At 46.9% G+C, this 17,437-nt stretch overlaps 1 protein-coding gene across 3 annotated transcripts in view; it reads left to right on the top strand.

Moving 5' to 3' along the window:
* The first annotated feature begins 13,254 nt into the window (after window positions 1-13,254).
* LOC131234015 (uncharacterized) overlaps window positions 13,255-17,437 on the top strand; it is a 29,872-nt gene continuing 25,689 nt past the window's right edge. Inside the window, exons 1-4 of one of the 3 annotated variants that reach the window (XM_058230970.1) lie at window positions 13,255-13,785; window positions 16,831-16,889; window positions 16,972-17,103; window positions 17,275-17,415. In XM_058230970.1, the coding sequence (XP_058086953.1) occupies window positions 13,404-13,785; window positions 16,831-16,889; window positions 16,972-17,103; window positions 17,275-17,415 (714 nt within the window). In that variant the 5' untranslated portion in view covers window positions 13,255-13,403. The remainder of the gene's footprint in view (window positions 13,786-16,830; window positions 16,890-16,971; window positions 17,104-17,274; window positions 17,416-17,437) is intronic. The other 2 variants (XM_058230969.1, XM_058230968.1) reach the window with 2 other exon arrangements.

The following is a 17,437-nucleotide window of genomic DNA, read 5'->3' as shown; positions in this document are numbered from 1 at the left end:
ATGTGAAACAAATATCTATTCTTCTTGATTTTCATGTTGCCTACGAGGTGTTTGATGAAATACCTGTAAAAATCGTTGCTGCTATTTTACGAACAGTGAGAATTTGAGATGCAGTCGATGCGTTTGTGAAAATGCCACGGAGGTGAACTCGGATCGATCTTGCCTCGAACTGGCCCGAGCTACTAACCGAGCTGAGCTAGCCAGTCAGGCTCAAGGACCAAGCCGAGTCGAGTTCGAGCTTGGGTTGGCAAGTGGCTGAGCCGAGTCGAGCTATGCCAAGCTCAACTTGGATCGACTCGTGTACACTTCTACCTAAACAAAGGAGACATCCCAAATTCAAGTGGGCAACACTAAGCAAGGGCCCGCATGAGTTTTTGATCGGGCTTATATTTTTGTTTTCCTGAGTATTCCGTGAGAATTGCCAAGAATTGCCTTATAAACTGATTAGGTGATATATATACATCACATGGAGAAATGGGATCTTTTGTTTGCCACAAATAAGAATTATATGTTTTCATATATCACGATAGGCATATCATCATTGTCTTTATCAGCACTACCACATTAAATACAGCATGTGATAATGTAACTTGTTGATGCAATTATCTGGTTCGTCCTCCTGGACCCTTGTATGCCTGCACAGAAAGAAAACAAAGGAGACCCTGGCTCGAGCAGGGGACCCTCCGATGCCAAAGTCAGGCCTGGACTCGGGGTCTCAAAATATTGAAAGATTTTTAGGAGGAATTTGTTTCGTACCTCTCAAGGTGAGGGCCCCCCCTTCTTTTATAGCTGCTGGGGCATTTAATCGTACGAGGATTCTCTTCCTGGTATTGTGCGCGGGATCTTCTCCTGGGATCACGGAAACAGGATCGTGTCCGTCTCGTGCCTTCATCAGATCCCGTGAGCTTCGGGATCGGGAATCTTATCCCAAGACATCCGGAGTGCGGCTTCATCTTGTGACGGTCGATCCGATAAAGAGGTCCGCCCGAAGCATGCCCGAGACACTGACGACTCGTCAGGGCCGACTCAACCTTTGCCTCGGTCTAGCGAATAATTCCTCGGATTTGACACATCCTTTGGTGACCCGAGGCATTAAGTCCGAGTCTGCGGACTTGTATGTTTTGTCCCCAACAAGACTCACTACTCAAAAGTAGTAGTCATATGACACTGAGGAGTAGCGAGTGCTGAGTCGGTTCATAACTTAGTCCGAGACGAGAAGTAGTCGTTAAGCGCATTCATTGAGACCTTTGATGGGGGACGGTTCAGCTTCTGACATCGTATGCGCCGTTAGCCATCAAATCGCAGGTCCCGCCAATGAGGATTGGACACGTAGTAAAGCTATTATTGTTGCTAGTCGGCGTGCGCCACGTGTCGAGTGGGGGAACCGATGCAGGCGTCGAATCATTTCCCCATTAATGTCTCCGCCGTAGGGCGACCTTATAAAACGTCAGGGGTCCCGCACTTTGAACTTTTACTGCTCTTGCCATTCTCGCTCTGCGTTTTCCCTGGGATTTGCGTAGCCTTTCATCTCCTTCCTTTCTTCTCTCTTTACCGTCGGTGCTTCTTTCCGCCATTGTTCCTTTCTCTCCGGTGAGTTTCTCCTTCCTCTTTATTAGATAATAATAATGGCGGATAGGAGTTCTCAAAGCCCCCAGGTGGGAGTTTCCGGAGACGAAGGCGAAGCGCAACGTTTTTGGAACGTTGCGGAATCGCCCTCTTTACTAACGGAGATAGCAGTGGATGCCAACGCTGCTTGTATGCCTGAGAGAGTCACCGACGATCAGGCGGAGCGCCCTGCTTCCGTCGTTCCTTCCCGTGGCGGGTCATCCTTATTAACCCGCCCGGGGGGCCCAACTTACCAAGGGACATGGAGGAAGATGAAGAGGAAGAAGATGAAATTTTAATCGCCGGAGGAACCCCTGACCCAGTTCCTGCTGATGAATCGGCGCAGGCCGAGTCTGAAGGGGAAGAATCGGGGGAAGATTTAAGCGGTCCGGTTCCTTCAGTCTTGACTGAAGCGGACTTGGACAGAATCCGAGTCGGGTATCATATCCCCGAGTCGGTCATCACGTATCTTCCTCGCCCGAATGACCTGACGGATCACCCTCCCGCTGGGGCAGTCGCAATTTACCAAGTATCGATGCAGTGCGGCTTGCATCTGCCCCTTCAGGCCATCGTCCGGGGAGTTTTATCTCGCATACAGATTGCCCCGAGGCAGATAGTCCCGAATGGGTGGAGGAACTTACTCGGATGTGCGGTGTTGTGGGCTGAGATGGAACAGCCACCGCTCACAGTCGACGAGTTTCTCCACCTGTACCAAGTGCGGGTAAATCCGAACTACCCTGGCTTCTACGTCTTTGCTGCTTGGCGAGGCGGAGGCGGTTCCCTGATAACCGACCCTCCCACTTCCAACAAACATTGGAAAGAGCGTTGGTTCTGGGCATGTGGTCGATGGGAGACGGACGAGTCCGGGTCTTGCGAGGCTCGTGTCCCTCGGACATTTCAGAGAGCAGGTGACTTGGGTCTTCTCTCCCTCGCCCTTTTTCATTTTTTTTATTTTTTTTATTTTTTATTTTTTTTTTTGTCTGACGGACTTGTGTTTGGCAGATATTCCGAAGAAGCGGCCGAAGCTTGGCTCCAGTGCCTCGGCTCGGATTAAGGAGTTGAGGGCATTGAATCCGAGAGATAGGTCTTGGAAGGTGCTTCTACAACCGGAGCGCCTTCATCTTGCAGGTCTGGACTCGGAAGTTACAGGTAATTGAGAATGAGTTTTCTGGGTCTTCCGAATTTCCCCCGACCTGATTCGCCATAACTTATTCTTTTTTTTTTATATTTTTTTTTAACAGACCTGCCCGAAGCTCGTCCCAACCTCAGGATTATCCTCGAACCGGAGATGACTGGAGCTCGTCCTGCCCTCAGGCCAGTCACGAAGTTGAAGGCTCCTCCGCGGTCAGTTCTTCTTTCGGAGCCTCGGCCGCCGAAGAGGCAAAGGGTGCTGCGGAAGGAGAAAGAGCCAGCGAGCTCTTCTGCCCCTTCCGTCGTGGTGATTCCCGACCCGGACGAAAGGGCGGAGGAGACGGCGATTGCTGCTTCGGACCCTCAGACGGCACCTGACTCGGCACGCGTTGAGACGGATATTCCGAGTCGGGAGGAGGAGGCCGGGGCCGCGTCCTCCAGGGGGGAAGGAGAGGCCAGGACCGCGCCCTCCCGAGGGGAGGAGACGAACCAGGAGGGGCCGTCGGTCCTGCAGCAAGTGGTGTCGGGGATGGTTCCTTGGGCCCTAGCCCACGGGTGTGAGAGAGAGTTCGTGAAACTCTACAACGCCCCGTCGTCGCAGACCGTCAGCCACGCTGCTCGGATGCTTTTTGAACTTGCTCCTTGCTTAATCAAGGCCAGCAAGGAGCTATCCTCAACTCATCGGCTGCAGGCTCTTCTATCTGAGGCCGAAGGTCGTCGCGAAGAGGCCGAGATCCGAGTCGGCATCCTGACAGGCGAGGCGGCCCTTGCCCGGAAGGCTGCTGAAGACGCGAGGGCAGAGGCGGCTTCCTCCAGAAGAGCCCTGGACGAGGCGAAGGCTGAGGTCGCTCAAGCACTGGCCTTACTCTCCAAAGCTGAAGAAGAGAATCAGCAAGTTCTGGCAGCCCATGCTTCGTGCGCGGATGACTTAGCTCGGGCTAAGCTTGAGGCGGCGGAACACATTCAGCGGGCCGACGAGGCAGAGAAGTCCAGGGACCAAGCTGTCCAAGCTTTCCTTGAGTCGGCCGAGTTTGAGGACGAGAGGGATCGCCTGTTCCAGAGCGGATATCTGGAATGCGTCAAGGATATAAAGAAATCTTTTCCTGACCTTGACCTTTCAGAAATCGAAGGCGGGGCAGCCTCAGAGTCCGAGAATCCGGACGCCGCCGCTGAAGACACAACTGCCGGGGACGGGACCGACGCATGAAGACTTTGGTTTTTTATATGTATATATGATTTTTGCTCCGATGTATTCGGTTGCTTTTGTACTTACACATATTCGGACGAATGAAAAAGAAAAGCATGTCTTTATTCATTTGACTCGGCTTTACTCTTCCTCAGGGTCTTTAAACATCAAATAGCAAGCTAAGGATAGTAGACCTTGAGGTGTTCAGCGTTCCATGGATGAGGCAATGACTGTCCGTTTAGGTCTTCTAGCCGATATGTTCCTGGTCTAATGGTGCCCGAGACGATATAGGGTCCTTCCCAATTGGGTCCCAGTGTACCCGACCCAAACTCTTTGGTGTTGGAAAACACTTTCCGAAGAACCATATCTCCCCTTCGGAATCTTCTAATCTTAACTCGGGTATTGTAGAACCGAGTCACTTGTCGTTGTCGAGCCTCCGTGCGCAGCCTCGCCCTTTCCCTTTGTTCGTCCAGAAGGTCGAGTCCGAGTGCAAGGAGTTCTTCATTCTCTTCTGCATTGAATAAGGTGATTCGAGCCGAAGGTAATCCGATTTCGACGGGAGTGACTGCTTCCGAGCCGTAAGCGAGTGAAAACGGAGTTTCTCCTGTGGTCGTTCGGGTTGTAGTTCGGTAAGCCCAAAGAATTTTCGGGAGCTCTTCGGCCCATGCTCCTTTGGCCCGGCCAAGCTTGGTCCGAAGATGTTGCTTGATAATCTTGTTAACTGCCTCGACTTGTCCGTTGGTTTGAGGGTGATGCGGTGATGAATAAATATTCCTGATCCCGAGGTTCTTGCACATCTCACGAAAGCTCTTATTATCAAATTGTCTTCCATTGTCTGTGACAATGGTACGGGGTACTCCGAATCGGCAGATAATGTTTTTCCATACAAACTCGGTGATCTTCTGCTCGGTTATTTTGGCTAATGGTTCTGCCTCGGCCCACTTCGTAAAATAGTCCACTGCTACCACAGCAAACTTGGTCTGCCCTTTTCCCATAGGGAGCGGTCCTATGAGGTCGATGCCCCATTGTGCGAAAGGCCAGGGACCAGTCATCGGCGTCAGTGCCTCGGGTGCTTGCCTCGGAATTGCCGCAAACCGTTGGCATCTGTCGCATTTTTGAACGAGCTCACGAGCGTCGTGTTGGATAGTGGGCCAGTAGTATCCCTGTCGTAAGACCTTGTAGGCGAGGGATCGCCCTCCAGAGTGGTTTCCGCAGATTCCTTCATGAATTTTCCGTAACACATAGTTTGCCTCGCTGGGTTTGAGGCACCGCAGCAACGGGGCGTAGTATCCTTTCTTATAAAGGGTCCCGTTGAGTATGGTGTAACGGGAAGCTCGGATCTTAATTCGTCGGGCCTCGGTGCGATCCTCTGGCAACTTTCCTTCGTCAAGGAATTGGCGGATTGGATCAATCCAGGATGGTTCCGAGTCGATTGTATTGACGGCCTCGCTAATTGGCTCGTCTATACTTGGTTTATCGACGTATTCGACAGGGACGGACCTGGGTATATCGTCTTCTTCGGCCGAGGCGAGCTTTGCTAGCAAATCGGCTTTGCTGTTTTCCGTACGAGGTATCCGAGTTACACGACAGAATTGAAATCTGTTGATAAGTTCTTTCGCTTTCTCCATGTAAGCCCTTAGCCGGTCTTTCCGTGTCTGGTATACACCGGTAACTTGGTTAACAACCAACTGAGAGTCGCTGAAAACGCTTAGGTGCGTGACCTCCATGCTAGCGGCGAGTCGGAGGCCGAGTAGCAACGCTTCATATTCCGCCGTATTGTTCGACGCTTGAAATCCAAGTCGTAAGGCATACTGTATATAGGTGTGATCGGGGGTTTCCAGCACCACCCCAGCCCCACTGGCCTTCGAGTTGGAAGAACCGTCGACATACAGATTCCATGGAATAGGGCAAGGGGAAGCGGTTGAGGTGGGCACTGCATCGACCTTCGGCGTATCGTTCACTGAGAGTTCGGTTGAAGGTGTTCCTTCGGCGATAAAATCAGCTACGGCTTGCCCTTTGATTGCTGCCTTTGGTCGGTATTGAATATCAAACTCACTCAGCTCGATAGCCCATTTGGTGAGTCGGCCGGAAGCTTCTGGTTTTTGCAGTACCTGGCGAAGCGGAAGGTCGGTCATTACAATGATGGTGTGGGCATGGAAATACGGCCTAAGCCGCCGAGAGGAAGTTATTAAAGCCAAGGCCACTTTTTCCAAGCTTGGGTATCTCGTTTCTGCTGGCTTTGCTGACGTTATAAACCGGCAGTTGCTTTCCTTCTGATTCTCGTATCAAAGCCGAGCTAACCGCCTCGGACACGGCTAGGTAGAGGAGCAACGACTCCCTGGTTCGGGTTTTGATAAGAGAGGTGCGAACCGAGATATGATTTTAATTGTTTGGAACTCTGCTTCACACTCTTCCGTCCAACCCATCGCTTGTCTTCCTTTCAATTGTTTGAAGAAAGGGAGACATTTATCCGTAGCTCTGGACAGGAATCGATTAAGTGCTGCGACTCGTCCGGTCAATCTTTGGACGTCCTTAATGGTTTTGGGGGATTCCATATCAATCAGAGCCTTTATCTTCTCAGGGTTTGCCTCTATTCCTCGCTGACTGACTAAGAAACCGAGGAATTTTCCGGAGCCTACTCCAAAAGCACATTTACTTGGATTTAGCTTCATCCGGAACTTCCGCAGGATTAGAAACATTTCTTCCAAATCATTCACATGATCCGCCGCGTGTATGCTCTTGACAAGCATGTCGTCGATGTATACTTCCATGGTTCGGCCTATAAGTCGAGCAAAGATTTTGTTAACTAACCTTTGATAAGTTGCACCGGCATTCTTCAGACCAAATGGCATCACTCGGTAACAATAAAGGCCTTTGTCGGTGACAAAGGTAGTTTTTGATTTATCTGTTTGATGCATTACAATTTGATTATATCCCGAATAAGCATCCATGAAGCTAAGGAGCTCATGTCCGGCTGTACTATCTACTAGCTGGTCTATCCTCGGAAGCGGAAAGCTATCTTTGGGGCAGGCTTTATTCAAGTCGGTATAATCAATACAGACTCGCCACTTCCCGTTGGACTTCTTTACAAGCACGACATTCGCGACCCACTCTGGATAGTGTATTTCTTCTATGAAACTAGCTTGGAGTAGTTTGTTGACTTCTTTCTCGATGATGGCGTATCGTTCAGGGCCGAGCGGTCGTCGCTTCTGTCGGATCGGTCGATATGACGGATCGACGTTAAGTCGGTGAGTCACCACGGAGGGGTCGATCCCTTGCATATCTTCATGATTCCAAGCGAATACGTCGGCGTACTTTCGGAGCAGGGCGATCAGCTTTTCTCTCAAAGGGGACTGCAGAGATGAGCCAATTCGCACTGTCTTGGATCCATCTGTTTCGACTAAGGCGATTGAGACAAGATCTTCGACCGGCTGTCCTCGTTCATAATTCTCGCCCCGAGGGTCCAACGATTCGATTGTTAATATATTGGTCGGATTCTTGTCGGCGGCTCCTTTTACAGCTATCATGTAACATCGCCTCGCGTCTTGCTGGTCTCCTTTAACAATTCTGACTCCTGACTCGGTCGGGAATTTCATTGTAAGATGGTATGTGGATACCACGGCCTGGAGGAGACTCAATGAAGGTCGGCCGAGTATCGCGTTGTATACCGAGGGTTGATCGACGACCAGGAAGTCAACCATCATCGTCGTCTGATGTGGGGCAGTGCCAGCAGTGAGTGGTAATGAGACAGTCCCCTCGGGCAATACTTGTCCTCCGGAAAAACCGATCAATGGGGTCCGAACCGGGCGTAACGCGGATCGTTCGATCCCCATTTTGTCGAACGCTTGAGTAAATAACACGTCTGCAGATGACCCCGTATCGACGAGTATCCGAAACACTTTTCGGTTAGCGATCGCCAAGGAGACGATCAGCGCATCATCGTGGGGGTGATGGATACCTCGGGCGTCTTCTTCAGTGAACGATATGCAATACCTTTCTCTTTTCTTTTCCTTTGATGGCCGATCTATAATCATGAGCTCGGACCGAGGCTGACTGAGTTTTCGTGCGTGATTCCTTCGCGCGTTGTTTGAGTCGCCCCCACATTGTGGACCGCCGATAATCGTCCGGATTTCTTCCATAGGCTGACTCTCGGTTGGGCGCGCCTCGGATGCCCCAGTTTTGACCATATGATCTCTGAGTCGGCCGTCTTTTATGAGTCGTTCGATTTCTTCTTTTAAGTGACGGCAATCACTTGTGTTATGCCCGTGATCGCGGTGATAATGGCAGTACTTATCCTTATCCCGCCGATTAGGATTACTCCTGAGCTTACTGGGCCAGCTAACAAAGCCTTCGTTTTTTATTTCCATCAGTACCTCTTCCCGAGTCTTATTCAGGGGAGTGTATATGGAAAATTTTCGATCCGGCCGTTTCCCTGACCTTCGCTCGTCACGTGCTTGATCCTCTTTGCGTTTCCTTCCCCCGGCCGAGTCGGCTTCTTTTTTGGCCGAGGTTTTAGTTTCACGCAGGATTCGTGCTTCCTCGGCGTTGGCATATTTATCGGACCGCGCCATAAACTCTGCCAGAGTATCGGGCGGAGTTTTGTCTAGAGATGCCAGGAATGGCTTATCCCTAACTCCTTGCATGAGTGCATTGAGGGCCGTTTCTTCCGAATGTTTCCGAACTTGAAGGGATTCGAAATTAAAACGCTTGATGTAATCTTTCAATAGCTCTCCCTGCTTCTGGACTAGGTTATTCAGATGTGCAGGGGGCTTTAATTTTTTCTTTCCGCCGATGAAGTTAGTGAGGAAGGCGTCGCTCAGCTCAACGAATGAACTGATGGACTTTGGCTTCAGCTGTTTGAACCACAGTCGAGCTACATCAGTCAATGTAAGAGAAAAGGCCCAACACATTACTGCATCCGAGGCATCATGGAGTTCCATATAGGTTCTGAAGCACTCAATATGCTCGGTCGGGTCAGTCTTGCCGGTGAAAGGAGCGATTTGAGGTAATCGAAACCTCTCGGGCAATCGGGCTTTCAATACCGAGTCCACAAAGGGGGATGCTTTCGCTTCGGACCCGGTTGAATATACGTTCCGGCCGTGCTTTATGTCCGCCATCTCTTTTGCCATCTCTTCCCGCACTTCTTTTTTGAAATTTTGAATGTCGGCTTTCCAAGGTTCGCTGCTTTCTGCCGTGCCTTCCATGGAAGGGCGATTGCGCCTTCTTCGCTCTATTTCGTGCCGAAGATCAGTCGGGGGCAGGGAAGCGTTGGCTGACTGCGCCGGAGATGGTTCTGATCCGCCTTGGGGTTGGCTTGGGCGGACAGACTGCGGCGCGGGAGGTTGAGGATCAACCGCCGTAGCCGTAGCTGGAGCGCGTGCGTCTCCCCTTGAAGATGCGGAAGTGGCTGCATTTGCTGCTGATACATTCGTTCCAGCATCTGCTTCATCGTATTCATATCGGAACGGATTTCTTGAACCTCCTTGTCCAACCGCCCATCGTCGCGACCCCGCTGATTGTTGCTTGTTCCGGTCGCCCCTCGTCGGCGGTTGTTAGGTGCGTTCTGGGCTGGGGGAACGGCGATTGGACCGGGTGGCCCTGTAATCGCGTTCTCATTCAAATCTTCTTCTGGGACCGTCCTTCTAGTCATCACCATTGGACTCAGTATAGAGGTACGGGATGGCTTTTTGCACGTTCCCACAGACGGCGCCAAACTGTTGATGCAATTATCTGGTTCGTCCTCCTGGACCCTTGTATGCCTGCACAGAAAGAAAACAAAGGAGACCCTGGCTCGAGCAGGGGACCCTCCGATGCCAAAGTCAGGCCTGGACTCGGGGTCTCAAAATATTGAAAGATTTTTAGGAGGAATTTGTTTCGTACCTCTCAAGGTGAGGGCCCCCCCTTCTTTTATAGCTGCTGGGGCATTTAATCGTACGAGGATTCTCTTCCTGGTATTGTGCGCGAGATCTTCTCCTGGGATCACGGAAACAGGATCGTGTCCGTCTCGTGCCTTCATCCGATCCCGTGAGCTTCGGGATCGGGAATCTTATCCCAAGACATCCGGAGTGCGGCTTCATCTTGTGACGGTCGATCCGATAAAGAGGTCCGCCCGAAGCATGCCCGAGACACTGACGACTCGTCAGGGCCGACTCAACCTTTGCCTCGGTCTAGCGAATAATTCCTCGGATTTGACACATCCTTTGGTGACTCGAGGCATTAAGTCCGAGTCTGCGGACTTGTATGTTTTGTCCCCAACATAACTCAATCATATTGTGATAAATAAAATATTTTTGTTCATGGCAAGTGAAAAACTCTAAGGTGGCGTTACGATGGTTAAATGTTTTCTATGGGGTGGCCCACTCCAGTTTTGGATCTCTTTTGTATTTCGATTAATGTAATTCAAATAAGAAGGTGAAATAGATGAACGAAGTGATATAACACAACAAAGAAAACGGTGGCCCCACGTAGCTTGAGGTGAAAGGATACGGTTACAGGCAACTCGCGTCAATTTTGAAGTTGAGGGTGCGTGCCACGTGTTCATCGGGAGAGCCTTCCAGAACCGTAGTTGTGGCGCATCGCCTATCACTACCCCTTTAAAAAAATCTCGCATGCGCGTAGGTGAGTGAACGGATCATCTTTCTGGTCTTAAGCCTCAAGGAACATTGAGGATGGACGGTTATTGTTGGACAGGGATCATCCAATGATGGACAAAATCATCGAAGAGTGGGGTTTTTGTGCCATGTCTCATCTTCAAATGGGCCTTTTCCAATTCAGCACAAAATAGGGACTCAGATTGGCTGGGGACTCCAACACCGGCTGACTAATTGGTGGACATACCATGAAGTATATGTTTTATCCATATCGTCTATTCATTTTCTAATTGAGTCAAAAAATGAAGTAGATTAAAAGCAATGTCAACCCCACCACAAAACATACTGGGGAATTGAACACTTTGAAAGCTTTTAGGAAGACTTTACGTTTTTTTACATCAAGCTTTATATTTATGTTTCCTCTTAGTCCATGGTTACATAGCTTTATGAAATGGTTGGATGGAAAATTAACATTGTGATAGACTCTTAAAATATTTTAAATAGTAAGTGTAGCTTTATGAATTGGTTGGATGGAAAATAAACATTGTGATGGACCCCTACAATATTTTAAATGGTAAGCGTAGCTTTATGAACTGGTTGGATGAAAATTAAACATTGTAATGGACCCCTAAAATATTTTAAATGGCAAGTGTTCAATCTGTATAATGTGTACTACACACTGCAAGAAAAATTGGAGAATTGAACACTTTGATAACTTCTTATAGACTTATAGGGCGTGTTTGGCCGGGCGCTGGATGTGGGATTAGGAGGGATGGGATCGGCAATATCCTGGGATCGGCATGACGAGCCAAACGGATCCGGTGAACTTTGTCCCGGGATATGAGCAATCCCATGGATCTTAAGACAATCCACTGACATCACCATCATTACCTTAAAATTGATCCGATCCCTTGGTTGGATGGATTGGAAGGTAAAATCCCGGGATATGTAGGGCGTGCCAAACAGACCCAGCGAACTTGTCCGGGATATAAGCAATCCCATGGATCTTAAGACAATCCACTGATACCACCATCATTACCTTAAAATTGATCCCATCCCACCAAATCCCATGAGATCAGTCAGGCCAAACACGCCCATAAGTTCTTTATTAGGCTCAACATTTATGTTTTCCCTTTGTTGGGAGTTTCATGGTCCTATAAACTAGTTGAATGGAAAATAAACATTGCATTGTGCCCTAAAAAGTTTTAATTGATAAGTATTCAACTTTTATTATTTGTTATACAGGGGCTAACTTGAGCTTTGAATCCAACTATTTTTTAACTGATGCACTGAAATAAACTCTTGCAATGCAAATGAAATGCTTGAATAAAACACATAAATCATAGTAGAGCTTATAGAGCTTTTCCACAGCCAGCTGCGGTGTTGGGTTACGAACCAATGGAGGTCCACAAAATAGGTAGCGAATCCTCCAGCTGTGTAAAACACCCGATCTATGTGGGGCCATGTTACATATGCGAATCTACCCATCCATTAGGTTGGGAACTTTATTTTTAATCGCACGTACAAAGATTAGCACAATTGAAAACAGCCGTGGGCCATACCAACGGGAACAATGTAAAATTTCTCCAAAAAACCTTTTCAATCGCTATGCCTTGCCCGAGATTTGGACCAGGATGATTTTTATCTTCACTTAATCCAGCTAAGTTACACATGATTAACGGTTCAATGAAAGTTATAGGCCATGATGGCCCCACACAAAAACCTACGGTTGGCATTCTACCCCCATTGTTCCCTCTCGTGTAGTGCACCTGAGTTGTGGATTTGGCTGATTTTTCTTTGCAGATCCTAGGATCAAGGATTTGACCTGATGGACCGGGTAGATTTTACAAATAAAATTGGTGGACCCCACAGAGTATGGTTGTTTCAGGTGTCGCAGTACTCCGGTCTCAAACGCAAGGGAAAGAAACCAATCAGAAGAGAACCAAATCATTATTGCTGGTCTACTGGATGCTATGGCTACTTGCGAGAGAATCCACAGTAATCCCTTTCTCCCCGCACGTGCTCTTGTGGTGCCTATGTGCGAGATCTCATCCGTTCAGAATGTAAATCGCACACAGCGTTTTTCAGTTGCCTGGGTTTTACGCCAGGTTGGACGTCAGGTGCACGGTGGACAAAGAGCACCTCCGATATGGACGGTTCGTCGGTTTTTGGCAACCATCCTTCCAAACATGTATAGCCCACATGATTAACATACCAGGTCGAGTTCTGGCGCATTGGGCCATATATGGTCTGCTCCGTATACGAACGACCGGATAACTCACACGTGCCCCAACGGTACGTGCGGGGAAGGAGTAAAATTCACCTGGCTACTCTCGCACTTGTTACCAAACAAACCGTTCTCTCCGGGTAAAATCCGCGCGATTTCGTTTTCCTATGTCGCGACTCACATTCTAGCGCGTGAATCACAGCCCACCGGGGCCATAGGCTGAGATGGTCCGATGGTTTTAACCGTTCGTATTTTCGTTACTACCATAAATAAGATATTACCTAATAACCAAATATCAATAAAAGTCCTAACTTATGATTTTTAGAAACAAATGTGAGCCATTGAAGGTAACCTGTAATGGATGGTTCCGATGAGCGGACGACTCAGCAAGTGGGCCAAATGAGCATCGGCAGACGCGGTATCCTGTGTCGCAACAGAGGCAAAACGAACTCATCCAGGCCAACGGCACCCACATGCCCGTCCTACCTAATCCGAACCACACATTTCCCGCCGTGTAACGGCAAATATTCCCTCCCTCCAACTAACTTCCCATCTCCTCCTGTAAATACCTCTGCCTTTTTTCTTTTTCTTTTTTGTTGCACTGGAGCCGGTCTGATGTAATCCATAACTGCTAGAAAAAGGAAGAAAGAAAAATCAGAAGAACATGTCTTCTTCCTGCTCCGGATTAGGGCATCGAAGCTCCAAAATCCTCTGCAGAATTCACCATGGATCTGGCCTCCTCAACACTCCATCCTTTCTGTTATCCACAAATCCCGCTCGAATTCTGCGGAGCTCGGTCCGATTCCGGTGCGTCCTCGATCAACTTGCTCCGAGATTGACAACAGTCTCCTCGTCATTGAATTCCGTGATCACCACTGGGAACGTGATTGCGGCGGCGGCAGCTGCCGCGAGCAGCGCCGGTACTGCTCACTCGGCAGTGACATCAGCACTCGCTCATGTTGCGGTCACAGCGGTCGCGATTGCGTCGGGGGCATGCCTTTCAACCAAGGTGGATTTCCTGTGGCCACGAGGGGAGGAGCAGCCTGGTATGAGTTCATCCTTGTCTCTGTTAGAATTGGGAGGTTTTGTGATGTTTAGATTGGAGATTGGATTTCAATTTTCATTTTCTGTGTCTTTTCGGCGTAGTTTGGGTTTTTGGCGAATGGAATGGTCTGGTTCTGATCCATTTGGTGTTGGAATATGTTGCTGACCATGATTAGATTGTTGAGTTGTGGTCAGAAGATGGGCTGTTGTGCCTAAATTTGAAATTTTCATTACAAAATTTGCATCAGATCAGCTGCCAACATATTTTCTTCAGGGTTTTCAATGTAGCGCAGCCAGATGTTATGTAGCAACCATGCAGACTCCCCTACTGTAAACGTGGCATGTGCCTGAAATCCAAACTGCCTAAATGGTAGGACCCGCCATAGATGGATTATAACCCAAAAATTACACTGACATTGTGATCCTAGCTGGTTAATTGGTGTACATTTGATCGAATCAGGCAAATGGAAATCCATTAATCAGAGGTCAAGGTTGTTTAGTGCCCGTTCAAAAAAGAAAAAAGAAAAAAAGTTTGTTTAGGAGAGGAGGAAAGATCTCCACATGGTCTTTATTGACTTAGAGAAAACAAATGATTGGGTCCCTTGAGAGTTAATCTGGTGGGTGTTGGGAAATAAATGAGTCTCATATTTATATTGTCAAGGTTATGTATGAGGAAGCGGTAACAAATGTGAGGACCACTAAAGAGATAAGTGAGTTTCGTATTACTATAGGCATTTGTCAGAAGAGATTCTATGGCTTATGTTATTTGCAGATGACATAGTTTTGATTGACAAGATGGGGGAAGGCTTAAACAAAAAGCTAGATTTATGGAGTGTTGCTTTAGAATCTAAATGATTCAAAATTAGTCGGACTAAAACAGAGTACATGGAGTGCAATTTTAGTGATAATAGGAGTGAAAATGAGGAATTAGTTCAGATTGCTGACCAACAAGTTTCCCAAAATGACACTTTTAATACCTTGGGCAATAATTCATGAAAGTGGAGAGATTAAAAAGGTGGTTTCGCATAGAATTCAAGCTAGGTGGAAGAAATGGATATGTGCGTCTGGAGTTTTATGTGATACTCGTGGTTTATGGGACGGAATTTTGTGCAGTTAAAAAACAGTTTGTTCGTAGGATGAATGTATCTGAAATGGGGATGTTAGGATGGATGAGCAGAAATATGAGGAAGGGTATAATTGGAAATGAATGCTTTTGAGGGAACTTAGGAGTAGTGCCAATAGGTAAATAAGATGAGGGAAAGTAGAATTAGATGGTTTTATCATGTGCAATGGATACCAAGAACCACACTGGTTAGGAGTGAGTTGGTCAAGTTGAAGGGTCTAAAAGGGCATGGGGAAGGCCCAAAGGATGTGGATGGAGGTTGTAAGAAAAAGACGTGATGATCCATGGTCCAACTGAAGGTCTAGCCCTTGACAGAGTGTAATGGCATAACAAGTTTCATGTAGCTGACTCCAATTAATTGGGATAAGGCTTAGATGATGATGATGATTGTTTAGTCAATATTATTTGGACTACATGACCAATATTCAGTGGGCCTTACCATTCGGGCAGTTCGGACTTGAGTTACAGGCCATGTGTACGCTAAGGGAGCCTCACCCATATCCTAGCTATAGTGCATATGGCTTTTCTGTGCCAAAACCCTTTCCTCAAATATGTAACAAACACAATCAAAATCTCAACCTTGGTGCAAAAATAGCATTTGTTCTCCCTGAGATTGTCAGTACAAAAGTTCTGAATCCTCTTCTATCGTACAATGCATTTTCAAATGTTGGTTTCAATGAAATTGATGTGGTAACATTGGAAAGAACTTAAACTTATGAATGAAGGACAAATATGGACTAGTTGTGACGTTCAAATCCTTCACTAATGTGCCAGGAATTAGCGTCAATAAACTCAGGATCAACAATAATGATAAACAATGGAAATTAGAAGGATATATACATAGAATTGCTTCATGCAATCCCAAACCAAAGAGGCACACACCAGTAGAATATTGAACCATCCCAGGAAACAGTAACAAAAACTAGAAAACATGTTCAATTCAATTAAAAAACTCATGAACTATTCATAAATGATTCTTTTCATATTTACATAGTTCTCCACAAAGAAAAAAAATCCTAATATTATCTAATCTTCCATTGGTTCTAATCCTAACCATCAATTTCAATAAAATATTAAAATTATTAAAATGTCCTTGAATCTCATCACAGCCATGTAGATTTTCTGTAAGTTACCAAGTAGCCCCTAACTGACTCAAATTGTAATGGGTTTGCATGATCTTAGGCTCATTTAGTCATTCGAAAACTTGCTCAATATGGTTTTAAAAAGGAGGCATTTCATGTTGGGCATCATTTGATACCCAAAAAAGGCCACAGAATAAGTGGCAGAAATACTAAAGGGAAAGACTATAGCTCTAAAAACTAATTAAATGACTGTTGACCTGGTTCAGAATGCTCATTAGGACTGTTGATCTTCCATCAGATAAATATGGGCCCTCAATGTGGTCCACAAATTCAGTCCGGATGGTTGGATGATCTAATACTTAAAGTTGGATGGTTGGATCTGTTAGATTTTTTATCGGGCAGCTTGTGGAGCCTACGTGCATCCTTTGATTGATCATGCATGATCCTGGATTCATTAGAAGTTATGTTAGACATCGTTCCCATCTTCATTTTCTTCAAATATATAATGCTGCTCATAACCTAAAGAAGCGACCGCATCTCACGATAGGGTGCAGAGGTTGAATTAAGAATTTCTGCTCAACACTTGGAGAGTTGAAATGCGTTAGTTTGTTGGAGGATTTAAGTCTCTGATTGAGCACCTCAGTTGGTAACATTTGTTAGATGAATTGATATTCATATGATGGCTGGCATTTTAGTTTTAACTGTTACCTGTAAAGGCCACAGTTATACTATTAATACTTACGTTAAGGGAATTGAGCTCTGGAATCATGCCATTCACAGTACTACCTTTCTATCCTTATCACTTTATACACCTCTTCTGACGGTTGATGTGTATCCGGCAGATTCCCTTATATTAGATGGAGTGGACGTAACAGGGTATCCAGTCTTTAACGATCCAAAGGTTTAGTAATTTTCCCCTGCATCCTTGACTAGCAAGCATCCCTAATTTGTTTCCACTAAGATATTACACTCCATGAAAGCAGGTTCAGAAGGCTATTGCATTTGCAAGGAAAGCTCATTATGGCCAGTTAAGGAAAACAGGAGATCCTTATCTTACTCACTGTATCCATACGGGAAAGATATTGGCAGCTCTGGTTCCATCAAGTGGAAAACGAGTATATTCTCTCTCTTTGAAAAATAATTCAAGAATATCACAATATTTTCTTCATGCATGTTGATTCATGCATTAAGCCCATAGATGCTGCTATTTCTTGAGAAGGTGTGCTTTATTCAGCTAAGACTTCATTTATTTTCTTTTCTTGCTAATAACATATAGTCTGCTACAGGCGATAGATACAGTTGTTGCTGGAATTCTCCATGACGTGATTGATGATACGTGCGAAAATCTGCGCAGCATAGAAGAAGAATTTGGCGATGATGTTGCGAAGCTAGTTGCTGGGGTTTCGAGATTAAGCTACATAAATCAGGTGTGCCTTGAAAATGATGTTG

The sequence above is a fragment of the Magnolia sinica genome, chromosome 18 (genome assembly GCF_029962835.1).
Source record: "Magnolia sinica isolate HGM2019 chromosome 18, MsV1, whole genome shotgun sequence".
In the NCBI taxonomy this organism is placed as follows: Eukaryota; Viridiplantae; Streptophyta; class Magnoliopsida; order Magnoliales; family Magnoliaceae; genus Magnolia; species Magnolia sinica.
This window is presented reverse-complemented; position numbering and strand designations above follow the sequence as displayed.